Source organism: Argentina anserina, chromosome 6 (assembly GCF_933775445.1).
Source record: "Argentina anserina chromosome 6, drPotAnse1.1, whole genome shotgun sequence".
NCBI lineage: Eukaryota > Viridiplantae > Streptophyta > Magnoliopsida > Rosales > Rosaceae > Argentina > Argentina anserina.
Window position 1 is genome coordinate 35,848,178 of NC_065877.1, and position 13,185 is coordinate 35,861,362.

The 13,185-nt window shown below is 37.9% G+C and overlaps 2 protein-coding genes across 3 annotated transcripts; both read right to left on the reverse strand.

Moving 5' to 3' along the window:
* Positions 1–405: 405 nt before the first annotated feature.
* On the reverse strand, positions 406–4,702 carry LOC126798940 (phosphoglucan phosphatase LSF1, chloroplastic). 2 transcript variants are annotated; one of them, XM_050526035.1, is made up of 10 exons: positions 4,559–4,696; positions 4,362–4,469; positions 2,911–3,383; positions 2,706–2,777; positions 2,353–2,474; positions 1,788–2,003; positions 1,588–1,693; positions 1,390–1,502; positions 1,163–1,307; positions 406–770 (listed from the first exon to the last, which is right to left on the reverse strand). In XM_050526035.1, exons 3-10 carry the CDS (start codon positions 3,361–3,363, stop codon positions 651–653), a joined length of 1,347 nt encoding a protein of 448 aa, XP_050381992.1. In that variant the 5' UTR covers positions 3,364–3,383; positions 4,362–4,469; positions 4,559–4,696; the 3' UTR covers positions 406–650. The 2 variants fall into 2 exon arrangements, with proteins under 2 accessions (XP_050381992.1, XP_050381991.1); XM_050526034.1 differs by having other exon boundaries at positions 408–770; positions 2,911–3,367; positions 4,559–4,702.
* Positions 4,703–11,107: 6,405 nt separating this feature from the next.
* On the reverse strand, positions 11,108–12,397 carry LOC126799604 (uncharacterized). Its single transcript, XM_050526843.1, has one exon. It carries the CDS (start codon positions 12,170–12,172, stop codon positions 11,336–11,338), a length of 837 nt encoding a protein of 278 aa, XP_050382800.1. The 5' UTR covers positions 12,173–12,397; the 3' UTR covers positions 11,108–11,335.
* Positions 12,398–13,185: the final 788 nt, after the last annotated feature.

Consider the following 13,185-nt stretch of genomic DNA (forward strand, 5'->3'; position numbering starts at 1 on the left):
TAGCTAAATAAAACAGATGGAAATTTCAGGGGAATACGCACACTAAGACATTAAGTAGTTTTACCTTTCGTTTTGCTTCATGATGCCTAGTTGCTCTACGTTTCAATCATATTGAGGCAATGAAAGCTTTTACGATGGTTAGAGCGAGCCTGGCGAAAGCAGGGTAGTTTATATGATGATCCTTGCCGCCCTCAGATCTGGAACTGATTTGGTGAGACAATGTGTGGTCCTCGTATCAAATCCCCAGGGAAATAGGATCCCTCTTCGGTCATCACCTTGAACTGGAACTAAAGGAATGAAGCTCGCAGTGACTGTTAGGAACACCATGAATGATGAGCTAAAGAGGGCGAGGGGATATGTTGAGGACTTAGGTTCAGCACACGTAAACTATTATAAGCTCTGCCAGGAAATGAAGTGATTGTTTAACATGTCGACATTTCTAACATAGTGTTGACATCGTTATAACATCTGTCCTACATGGCTTTTCTGCAACAAACAACTCGGCTAATTTTGTTGTACAGACCCATCAAATGTCATTGTCAAAAAACCTCAGAACTTACATTTATAGGAGTACATTCTTATTAGGACTATTGGCAGGGTACTTTCTAGTCTCAAAAGATGTATAATCGTGGTTCCGACGAAAGGCCACCTTACTTTGGAGCCAGTCTTATGGGGCATATAGAAAATGCAACACAACGAGCTGCTTTCGCCAGCATGAAGCGCTCATTTTCTGTCAACGGTCTCTCAATCACCTTGATAATGTTCGCGTCCTGAAACAATGAGATATGACCCGCTCCATAAGTGACAGTAATCATACGTTTTAGATCAGAAAGAACAATATACTCCTCTATCATCATCTAAACAAAGATTTTGAAAAACTGTGTATACTGAAACTTTCTTCTGTTGAGTACAAGCAGCAGCTATGTTGTAAATATTGGCATTATTTATGCACTAATGCAGAAGTTCTGTTTGTTTCCTTTTCAATTAACTTTCCAAGGCAAAAGTGTCTATTACATAATAGGAAGAGTTGTAAGAACTGAAAGCGTGTAAAGTAGTCCAGTAACTATCGTATTAATTGAAAGAGAAAACAGGTGCACAAAGTCATGTAATCATACAAGACTACATCAAGGGAAACCAAGAGAAATAAGTAAGATGCACTTACTCTTTGCTGTTGTTGAACAGAGGGTCTCACACTGGCTGTATCACCGATTACGATTACATTGTTGATGTTCCCGCTGTTATCCCTTTCAGATGGGGAGGATGTTGAATGTCTCCATTGCCCATTGACAATGAACTTGTAGTAATACCTGGAAAGGACAGGCATTAGATCTCCTAATTCGCACGTTATGACAATCTGGGAGATGAAGTGTTAAATTGATTTCCACTTACTTTCCTTGTGAAAGTCTAACTTCCCCTTCAAATCGCGATCCACCTTTGTGATTCACCCGAACTGGTTCACTCCAACTATTCGTGAAATCTCCAACCAAATCTACACTTTCCCCCTATCGTAAGAACAAGAAGGATACAGTAATCACCAAGAGAAAACACAGAGATATGCCTTGAAGGGTACTGAAAGTTGTCAATTACCACTTGTCCATTCCATACAAATGTCACAGCATGTGTTGCAGGTCCATCATGTTTGCCATTTTCCACCATGGCTATTAGATCCCATGTTGCCCAAGCAATTGCCGGTCTGCATTAAAATTTCAGGTATAATTTCATAATTCCAAATCATACTTTAAGTAAACACCGTCATAAAAACAACAAGGTGGGTTGATGAAACGAACCTGTCTGGCCTACATAAATGCAACCCAGTAACAAAATTATACGCTGCATGAAGAGAAGTATCAGTCATCCATTGCAAGTAGGCTATCACACAAGTAGGAGATCGATCAAAACCACTGGTACAAGTGACATAAACACGATGATTCTTTTTCAATAGCCGTAATAATAAACCCACACAAAAAGGTAGTTTCTTCCTCAAGTCAAAAGAATCTCCGTCCCTGCAAAAAGAAGCAGACATTTTAGGTGGCCATACTAGCAATCTTGTAACCGTTGAAAGCATGACATTCTGAACCATTATAAGACAATAACATCTAGAATCTATTCCCCCTCTAATGAAAAGTAAATGATATCAAGAGAACATTTCAACCAGAAATTCAGATAAATGTGCCATAAGCAAATCCCTGAAGAGCTGACATTTTTACTGTATAATTTTTTATGAGATAATTGTAGAAAAAAATGCATAAAGATGTTGTGAAACTGCTCCAAAGATAGAGATGACCTCAGAAGCAAAAATTGATGAATGTATTGCAATATATAGAACAATACAATAATCTTTTATTAACTTACCTTATTGGATAATTGATCATCAGGATATCAAACTTCTGACATGACTCATTTATGGAATTGGAATTAATTCCCCAATTTTGTGTCTCGGTTCCAGTTTGGAAATTTAGTATAGCAGTAATTCCCTGTATGAAAAGGATTCAGAGCGGTTAAAGGAAGAACTAAATAACTTAATAAGCTCAACAAATTGTAAGACTTTAGAACATTTTCCTTTGTCACCATGAAAGTTTACAGATCCATTTGACAGAAGCTGATAGTGTGGAATGCATATATGCATAGTGTTACTTCCAAATTTTCCCTCACATTCATCATAGAGATTGATTCGCTAGAAAATTCAAATTAATAGCAGCACTCACCGTAGTATCTGACAATGCCTCTACATCATCTTCTGTTTGTATACATGACCCAACATATATTTGCTCTGTTATCTAATAATGAACAACAGTTTGATGAGAATTTGCAGAACTCAGTTATAAAACTTTTAACGGATAAATAGAATAAAATACTATCAATTCTCTAGTTCCTAGACTAGTATCAAGAAAATTTTGATGACCATCAGACCTTACTGTAGCGCATACCAAGTGAGTGATCATAGTATAACTCGCCTTTCGAGCGGTCCAGTGCTTTAATATATTCTTCTAGTGGAAATTTTCCATAAGCCCATTCTCCATCTCCAGGCTCGTCTTCTGACAGAATACAAACCACTTGGCTTATGGGTTTGGCAGTAGTGTTCCTCTGCACTGATGGTTGAGCAAGACCATTTCCACTCAGGGAATTCCATCCTTGGGGTTTTAGAAACTTTGATGAGAACATGACAAAACCAGAACTGCCACTACTTCCAGCAGATGATTGCAAATTTGAAGCCAATACACTGTTGTTCCAAGTTGCAAGAGGAATTCGACCTCTATTGAATAGATTATCAAGATCATTCATAAGAAGCAGCTGTTGAATTGGAAAGGGAGAAAATGGCCTCTCAAGTACAAGACTATAAGATCCTGTCTTCTCCTTCAGCATCTTCCTGAAGAAACCAAAGACTGAAAAAATAAAAACAAAAACCACAATGAACAGCAATCTTTCATGGTTAATTTACAATTCAAATTTTTTGAGAGGCTAAATGATACGGGTGCATCCTTTAGCTTTTAGGAATTAGGATTTTTTTTCTATTTGGAAAAAGAATAGATAGTCTAACTAGGATAATAAGTAGTCTTCTAGTTGGATTAGGATTTAATCGATTTATAGAGTTTTAGACTCTATAAATAGAGGGTTTCGGCCTAGAGCCAAATCCAGAGCGAAACAGTTAGTATTATTGTAGCATAGGCATAGGCATAGGCACAGGCATAGGCAACAAAGATTGTAACCTTTAAGCACAATAATAAGAGGAGAATAATTTCTTCGACCCAAATACCTATGTTGTGTGTGTCTTGCTTGTTTTCAATTCCGCAGTTAAGTTTCGTATCACTAAAATGCAGACACTTGACCACACCATGCACAGTGAAGAGAAAATGTTTGCCCACTCCTTCAGTAATCATTACTATGGTCCAAAACCAGCTATGGCTCTACTCACTACACTAAACCTACTGAACTACAGGTTCCAAAAGTCAAATCGAATACAAAATTTATCATTACAATAGCAAGATAGTGCAATGAGTGTGCCACGACGAATGTGAGTTAAAGACAACAACTTGGAAATGCAAATGCAGAAACTTTGATCACATACTCAGTGAAACCAAAGCTTGTCCAATGCCATAAATCTCACTCAAAGAACAAGACTACACTCCAAAGCCAGCATTTAGCACACTCAACCTCCCAATACTTCTTCATAAACTCTACACTTCAGATTAAAAGTAAAATCTACACAGCATAACTTTCTTAAGTCGAATCGAATACATCAAATGCATATTGTTCATTATGATAAGGCAATATTACAACTCAAATGGGTTTCAGCTTCAGCAAAATTTAACTATCAATCACCAAGTAATCAAAAGCAAAAGTAAAAAATGGCAATGTCTTACAGTGTATCACCGAAGTCCTTGGTCTCCGTGAGCCTCTCGTCGGAAGAATTACCGGCCTTTTTTCAACGTGTCGCCCACCATTACTATCCTGGACTTCTCCGCATTCCCCTATTAAAAATCAACGGCCGAAATCACTCGCCGGAAAACAAAAATTCAGCACCGTAAAACCTAATGAGCTAATAAAATGACGAAATTACCCCTTTCTTGAGAGCGTGGACGAAGATTTTGCCGTCGACGGAGAGCGCGAAGCGGATTCCGAGCGGCTTCTCGAGAGTCACCATGTACTCGTTCAGGTTCATCTTGAACGTGTTTCTGCTGCTGCTGCTCGACATCGCGACGATCCTCACCGTCCGTTTGTCGAGCCGGAGCTTCACCTCTCTCCGGCCGGTGGATCTGATCGCCGCCGCCGTCCCCCAGAACGCGGCGGCGTGGCACCGAAAAGGAGGTCCAGCTGTGCCAGGGTAGTTATGTAATTTAATTTATTGAATTTTATTCCCGCTTCTTCTTTTTTCGTTAGACGGGAAGAGAATTGTGACCTTGATCGGGCTTTTTGTGTTCACGTTGTTCATAATAGCGTGGTATGAGATTTGCCTAATACTTGAAGGCCGTGTTTGGCAGCAAGGATAGGAAATAGATTGGGATAGTAATTAGATTAGATAAGGATAAGATATGATTTGTTTTAATGATTTCATGTGTTTGGTTGAGAGAATAAGAGCTGGATTGGATGTGTTCTCAACAAAGATTCAAATGCATTGTAAACATACCACCACAACTGAAATGAGTTTGCGTCCTCTTTTTCTCTACCCAAATCTGATCTTGACCAATACTTAAAGTTGAAGGTCTTCACATCAAACCAGTTCTCCATCTCATTCTCCTTCACAAACACCACCAAAGCTCTATTCTTCAAGCCTTCAAGGTCGGAGTCACGGGCGGTCAGGGCGGAGTAGCTCGTGTATTGTTGAGTAAATCGAGCCGGGTCTGTCAGCTTTGTAAGTTGGGTGGATTTGGTTAATCGGAGCTACCTGAAATCCATTAGATCCAAACTTCTCGATGGGTGGGGTGTTTCGGTGATCGGTGATCGGTGATCGGTCGAGGGGTGAGGCGCAGAGGTGATCGGTGGTTCTGTTTTAGTTAAAATGGTGGTCAATTTGGTCAAATATCATTCCTTATGTAATAATCCTTGAGGATTGTTTTATATCCAATCTTTCCAACATGAGATGAAATCCTACCCTGACAAGGGGTAAAAATCCTATCCTAGAACCATCTGAATCACCAAACACAAGATTGGAGATAATTTTCTCCTATCCAGCTAGTAATCTGGGCAAACAAACACAACCGAAGTATATGAATGTGGGGAGAACATAGCCAAAGAGACCATGTATTTGACTATTTGTAGCTTGAATGTTGTTCTGTAGTCTCTACTTACATTGAGGTGAACTGTAACTCTGTGCATATGTGTATGCTATGCAAGTATGTAACGTATGTTAATGACTTCTATATACAGTGGCGGACGTTAGCTACGACTCTCCCAACAGTTGATAGGAGAAAATTTTGAGGACCAAGCTTTAACCAGCATATCGGCAAAAAAAAAACATATTTTTACAATCCTATTACCCAGCTAACCTAAGTCAAACCCAATCAACCCTTAATTAACAAAGTGATATAACTAGGCAATGAATTAATCTATCAACCAAGAAGTAACATGTTAGAATTAATTACCTCAATCTATTTTTCATTCATCTTTCATGTGCAAAGAAGTAATTCAAGTAATAGAAGAATTGAGTCAAGAACAATTTTGCATAATACAATAGAACAGAGCAACAGATCGGTGACTCCGTGTCGTAGTTGTGCCTTGAGAATATAACAGAGCAACATATGTGAGAAGAGAAGTGAGCAACAGTAGTGCAATAATCAATAGCCAATAGGAGAGGAGCCGTGCAAACTCTTCTCAAGAGTGGAACACACGTTTGGTTACAAGACTAATTTATGTTTCTACTGCTATTATGGAACGTGCATTTTCAGCTATGAAAACTATAAACACTAGGCTGAGAAACAAGATGGAAAACATATACCTTTTTTCAGGTTGTATGATGCTTCACATTGAAAAGGAATATGCATACGGTGTTGATTTAAAAATTGTAGAGCACAATTCAGATAAAAAAAATTTATGTAACAGTTCTTAATGACTCTTATTTATTTGCAATTCTTATATTTTTTTCGAATTATTGATGAATAGTATGTAACATTTTTTTTTACCTTAAGAGTTTTCATTACGGTTGATAATTTTTTGTTCCGCTCACCTAATTTTTAGACCTTAGATCTGCCACTTTCTCTCTCTATATATATATATGGTGTTTCCCTCCATGTTGTTGGGGCTTATATTTCAAAATTAATCATGTCGTTGAAATACAAGAGGAGTGTTATCACATGTAATCATCTCTATATAGCTTGAACGTTGTTCTCTACTTAAATTGATCGAGGTGAACTGTAAGCATCCATGCCATGCAAGTTTGCGACGTACCGACGTTAATGACTTATAGAAGTACGTATGTGGTGTTTCCCTCCATGATGATAGGGCTTATATTTCAAAATTAATCATGTCGTTGAAATACGAGAGGAGTATTATCGCATGTAATGTTATAAGGAAATGGTTCAATGATGGAAGATTGACCAAGGGATTGAAGATCATGCCATGCATCATGGTGAAGTAGTTGAATAGCTCGATCATGTAAGTGAAATTTCAACTATTAAGTTTGACATTTGCGTGCACTTTGATTATTTATTTTCAAATATATTTTCGTACTTTTATTATTATTACATTCTTCATCACCAGCTAGCCACTTATCATGGTTAAGGACAGTGACGGATCTAGAAATAGAAATCTATCTGGGCTACTTATTAATAATGTTTTTTTAGGTTAATTTAGAACTCAATTTTAGGCTCATCAAATGATTTTTTTTTCTAAAGACATGAAAGTGTAGATACATATGTGGAAACATTTTTAAATCTTTTATCTAAGCATGCTAAATGATGTTAGAAATATGGAAAATTCATTGTTCAAGCAAACACTTTAATCAGAATTAAGGAAGGTGAAGAAAGTAGGAAGAAGGAAATACAACGTATATGTAGTTTGACGGGAGAGGAGGGAGGTAAAGGAACGAATAAAATGGGGAATATGTTTTAAAAACACACATTTATGGGCATACGAAGACTCGAAACTATGACCTTTAAGAGAAAGAACAAAGAGAGTTGGACAGATAACCAGCTGAACCAATGCTGTTTTCGTGTTGCATGTGCACCTAGTTGATTTATAACCAAAATTTTGTGTGGGCTGCAGCTTAGATAACCCACTACATGTATCCGCCCCTGATTAGGGGTTTATACCTAATACAGACGAAAGTATCTCTTTATACACACACACACACACACAAGGAAAAAAAGAAAGAAGAAAACAAAAGCAACCAATGAGATCATCTTAGATTAGTAGCGTACATTTGATTAGTTAATCGTCTTTTAAATATTAAAAAGCAATACAGCTATAGAAGAAGACCAAATATACGCTAGATTAACTGGAGTAAACGCTTGTGTACGTAGTATAACCTTGCAAAAGCACAACTTCCAATTAAGCTCGATCTTGGATCTCAGATAGTAATCTTCCATGTGCTAGTAGCATTATTATGTTCTGTTAATTAATTAAATTCCAAGCAAGTTCCCGCATATGATGTATCAGGGTTAACTTGATGCTCACTCATACTCATACTTCCAACACAGCTTGTTCACATTTTGTTTCTTCTTTATGTCATCGATCAAAGTTAATGTTTCTGACGCGTCAGCAAAGCAAAGTTTGAAGCTTTCAATCAATCATAGATTCATAAAGCTTGAATGAGACCCAAATCATAATGCGGGGGAGAGGAAAATTTAGGCAGAAATCATTCCAGGCGCGCCAATTTGTCAGTGTTTCTATCTTGATGTTTCTCGATCAGAAGTTCAGAACCATCGAATACATGCATGTATGATTCGTCATTGGTAGAGAAGTAATTGCCAAGGGTAATGATTCTTTCATTGATATATAGTTCTTGATCACTATTCACTAATCAATTAGGTACTACTATGTACGTAAGTTTACCGGATTCTTTTCATAATTTAATTGATATAATCCTTGATCTGTAATCTTAGATTTATGGGAGTTTAATCAGGACATCAAGGTTCACTTGAACCAGTCATGTGCACTGTTAACTTTAATAACACTGTTTATTTGAATCTGAGAATAAAAAGGAGATCAAAAGTCCAAGACTACAAACTCAATCTGTAATCTTTATCTTCGATTATGGCTTCTCGATCACCTCATTCCCATAGTCCATCCTATTTGTTCACCCAAAATCAACCATACCCAATTAGCCATCAAAATGACCAAGAGGCCAAGAGAGAGAGAGAGAGAGAGTCAAAAAATACTATTAAGTTCATAGTGATTTGTAGGGATGCATAGTTAACAAACCTTCTATACCCATAAACCCAAGCTATAACTTTCTTCAAGACCCATAGTAGTCCCATACCTATCGGAAGGATAATGAAGAAGAAGACCTAACTTTCTCCTTCATCTGGCATTTTGGATGTGTTCTAAAAAGAATTTTATAGATTAACGGTGTTAGTATTGGTGTTAGTGCATTTATATGAAGAGATTAAAGGAACGGCTAAGATCATTTTATAATTGGTTCACTTGAATGTTGGGTGCCCTGAATAATTTTCCTAGATTTATAACTAGCAAGCTCGTAAGTAGAAACCATCATTTTCCTTTACATTAATGGCATCAGGAACATCGATCGGATTAGAGATTTAGAGGGATAGAAGAATGTGCATGTCACCTTGGTATCGCCTTCGATCATCACTTCACGGTATGATTTTATATAACATTAGTCAATGCTCAAAGTCTGTTGCATTAATCGAAACTTAACACCCTTGTTAGGAAACCACCCTCTTCCGTCGATATCTCACATTAACTGCAGGCCGCCCTCAAAACTCGATCGAACTGTTCCTTGAAAATCAAGCATGGAGATTGAGACAACCCGATTAATTGCAATCAACCACGCCAGACACGTACTTATCATCATTTATCATTATTGACTAACATCAATTTTTGTATCTTTCTTTTTTTTCTTTGAAGTGGGAAATGGTAGAATTGGAGGTTCATGAAATACGTACGCTGTAAAGATATATATTCCTACTTTTTCCTTTTCAGAATTTCCAGGTTAGTGCAGTGCGAAGTGACGAACTAAGTAGGAATGTAACAAAAGCAATGTACGTATGACAAAGGTGGGGAAGAAATTATGCTGTTCACTGTTTAGTTGTTATCAGTGGTCCAATGTATGATTAAACTTGGAGATCAATCTCGATCACTAATTACAGGAGTATAATCTCGATCCATCAATAGTTTAATTTGAATAGTTTCTCTGAAAATGTCATAAATAGGATGGCTACGGCTAGCTAAATGTGTTATATCCAAGTAATCCAACTTCATAATTTAAGGAAAATGATTTGGAGACTCAATGAATCCACATATTTGTGGCCGCAAATCATAGGTGGCGGATTGTCTTTCAGATGACATAAACTAGATTAGTACCATTATCGAATACGAATATTGCTTGTATGAACCATGAACGTCGAGAAATATTGATATATCGTTTCTATGTACTCTATTGGTCCTCACTTTTATGTATAAATGATGTTATTCCAGACCATTTTCCAACGAGAGTTTTTTGGTTGAAAAAAATGATATTTACGACGGAGTTTCCGATCGTAATTTTGGTCATAACTAGCTATTATTTATTATTAAAATAATCAGAAAAGAGCATTTGTGACCGGAGTAGTACCGACCGAGCCCGATTAGATTTATTGGTCGGAAAGAGTATTAACGACTAAATGAGGTTTTTTTTTTTCAACCATTTTCAATGTCAGAAATTATGTTTTGTGTTGTAGTGACATTATATAGTTTCCTCATAGTGACATTACTTAATTACCTGATCAGAGCTGATCGAGATATATCTTGATGCAGTTTGCATGCGAAACTAAAACGACATTATAGTATGTGTAACACGTACTGAAGCAGATAATTCATCTTTGGAGGAAATGCTGCTTGCAAGAACTAGACCAAGTTCCAGAATTTTAATTTCTTGTTTTTTGTTTCTTTCCAATTAAACAAAATAAGTGGGTAACTTTGTTACCTTCAAGATTTTGGAATTAGAAACGACGTCCATATTTGTTCATATCATCATTGATTGACTATTATAACTAAAAACAGTAAAATCATATCCCGGCCAGTAGAGCTTACTGAACAGACAAATTCAACATATTTAGTGTTATATAATTGAAACAACTAGAGTCACGAAGGCAATGAAACCATCATTTGATTTGCAATCTAGCTAGCTTACAACAATAAAGATTGGCAAATTCAAAAGCTAGCTAGGTTGATCTAATTTTAATGCAAATATAATATATTACGATCATTGTATGTGTATAAAATCATCACACACACCAACTACAAGATTACGAGAGCATTTTAAGTTTCGAATACAATGTCAACCTTACAATCAGTTCAGACGTAGCTAAACTCTTCCACACAATCTTCACACTCAAAAAAAATATATATAATCAACGCTAACAATAGTGTATGCTACCTGGACTACACATGACTATAAACTTAAAGAAAATGAATAGTTCGCAATAAATAATGGGTATCGGAAGAGACAGAGAATTGATAACTCAACAACAGAGGATGTGACTTTATATCTCAAATCTACAAAAGAATTAGATAATGCAATGCAACCCCAAGAGAAGAATTAAGCATCTCAAACTACTTAACTGGGATTTGCTTTCAGATCCATGTGCTTCAATATATTGATTATTGAACGAGAATAAAACAAAATAAATATATATGTACATGTTGGTTTTCTGATGATGAAGTTACTATCGGAATCAAATTAGAAAGTAGGGAAGGTCCTTCCCATGGCGTTCACACTAGCAAAGAACCCCACCAGGTCTTTCCTGTAAGGAAGATACGACTGTCTCTTATTGTACCCAACTTTCTCTTTGCTCTTCGCGTAGAAAACCTCGTGCGCCATCGACACCGCGTTCGGGCCTTTCGTTCTGGCCCCATCAAAGCTCTTCTTCCCCTTCGTCACCGTCAATTTCTCATTAGGGTGAGGATGATGATGATCGTTACCAGCCACCAACTTCTTGTTGCTCGACGATGACGTAAGGGCAGGCGTCAGCAGCACGAATGCGTCCTTCCCGCTATCGCTGTTGCTCCGCCGCAGAAGGTCCCTCAGCCTCCACCGCCGGGACGACGACGTTCCGGTCGACTTGCTCTTCTTGCAATGGGAAGGCGACGAGGCCGGCGTCGTTTTCGGCATCCAAACGCAGTAGCTACCCGCCGGAACGTTCTCCAGTTCGTCCACGTCGGATGAAGCTGACGACGATGACTGCCTGGCGTCGGCGTCGACGTCCTCGGCGTCGTTGGCATCCCGTTGACTTATAAGGTCGCGGTTGAAGACTGGAAAAACAGGGCCGATCCGAGTGTTGTCCCCGAAGAAAACCTCGTCTGCGGATTTCTGAAACGAAACGAACTCGAAGTCATCATCGTCTTCTCCTTGTTCCTCCGCTTGTTCATACTCGTACTCTCTGTCCTCGTCCACTAACCCGAGGTTTCTGAATTCCCGGCAAACCTTGGCGGCAGTATCAGCTGTGGTGGGGGAGAAGTAGGCGTTGAAGCTGGGACAGACCAAACCCTGGTCGGAATAATAATCCTGGTTCTGCATATTTCTTGGAGCTAGAGAGTTTAAGAAAGATGATCGAGGAGGTTGTGAGATGTGTGACACTTTGGTTTGGTATGATTCTATTTATATATGGGAGGTGACTAGTGGTGAGTGGAAGATAGAAAGGTAGAAGGGAGGCGAGGAAGGTGTTTAACTGTTAATTATTTTTAATAAATGGGGTTTAGTTTGGTGGGAGCCTGGGAGGCTTTCGGCTTCTCACGAATTACAGGTGGTGTAATTTAACATTGCTGGTTTTCTAAGTGGGAAGTGAGATCCATACAAATGGACACACTTGCTTAATCCTTGTTTGTTTACGCGTTTAACGTTAAGTGGGAAGCCCTTATATCAACCTTCCCCATCAACCAGGTGTATAATCATGTCCCCGTATGTCTGAATACCACATGTACCTTACAGAAATGTACTTATTGTTTAAAGAAATATGATAAATATATTACGGATGTTTCATTTTAGAAACGAAATAATAACTGTCGCCTCACCATGCTCAAATTAACAATGTTGTGTCGAGTCCAAATTAGTCCGTCATGTTAATTACTTCTATCATTGAACATCGAGAAAGTACTAATAGAATAGTTAGCGCAATTTTTAATCGCGTTATGGAATCATACACTTGCGCGTATGACGAACTTAGAAGATGAGTTATGGACGTACATTGTCCTCGGCCGAGTTCGAACGATTAATTATGACGCAAAATTTGCATGAAATGTTAAGAGGTCTTGATATATATGATAGAAGCTTCTGGGATTTGTAATAAAAGGACGTAAATTGGAAGTATGAACTCGGGCGCCACTGAAGAGGATAAGATAAGTTGAATCTTAATTACATTTGTACAAAGAATGACGTATAATTTGAACATTGAGACAAATTGAAATCGTGGTGTTCTTGAACTTTTTCTTCCACGATGATGGAGAAGTCATGGACGCTAATTGTTGGTGTTCTAGAAATTTTGTTTTTGCTTAGTAATGGCAATCGCCAACCCTCGTGGGCCCATGTGGACT

Coding starts and splice junctions, on each gene's coding strand:
- LOC126798940 (XM_050526035.1), bottom strand. CDS start 3,363: ATGCTGAAGGAGAAGACAGGATCTTATAGTCTTGTACTTGAGAGGCCA. Junction 2,475..2,705: donor AGGCATTGTCAGATACTACG/GTGAGTGCTGCT, acceptor CTTTTCATACAG/GGAATTACTGCTATACTAAA. Junction 1,308..1,389: donor GTTAGACTTTCACAAGGAAA/GTAAGTGGAAAT, acceptor TGTCCTTTCCAG/GTATTACTACAAGTTCATTG.
- LOC126799604 (XM_050526843.1), bottom strand. CDS start 12,172: ATGCAGAACCAGGATTATTATTCCGACCAGGGTTTGGTCTGTCCCAGC.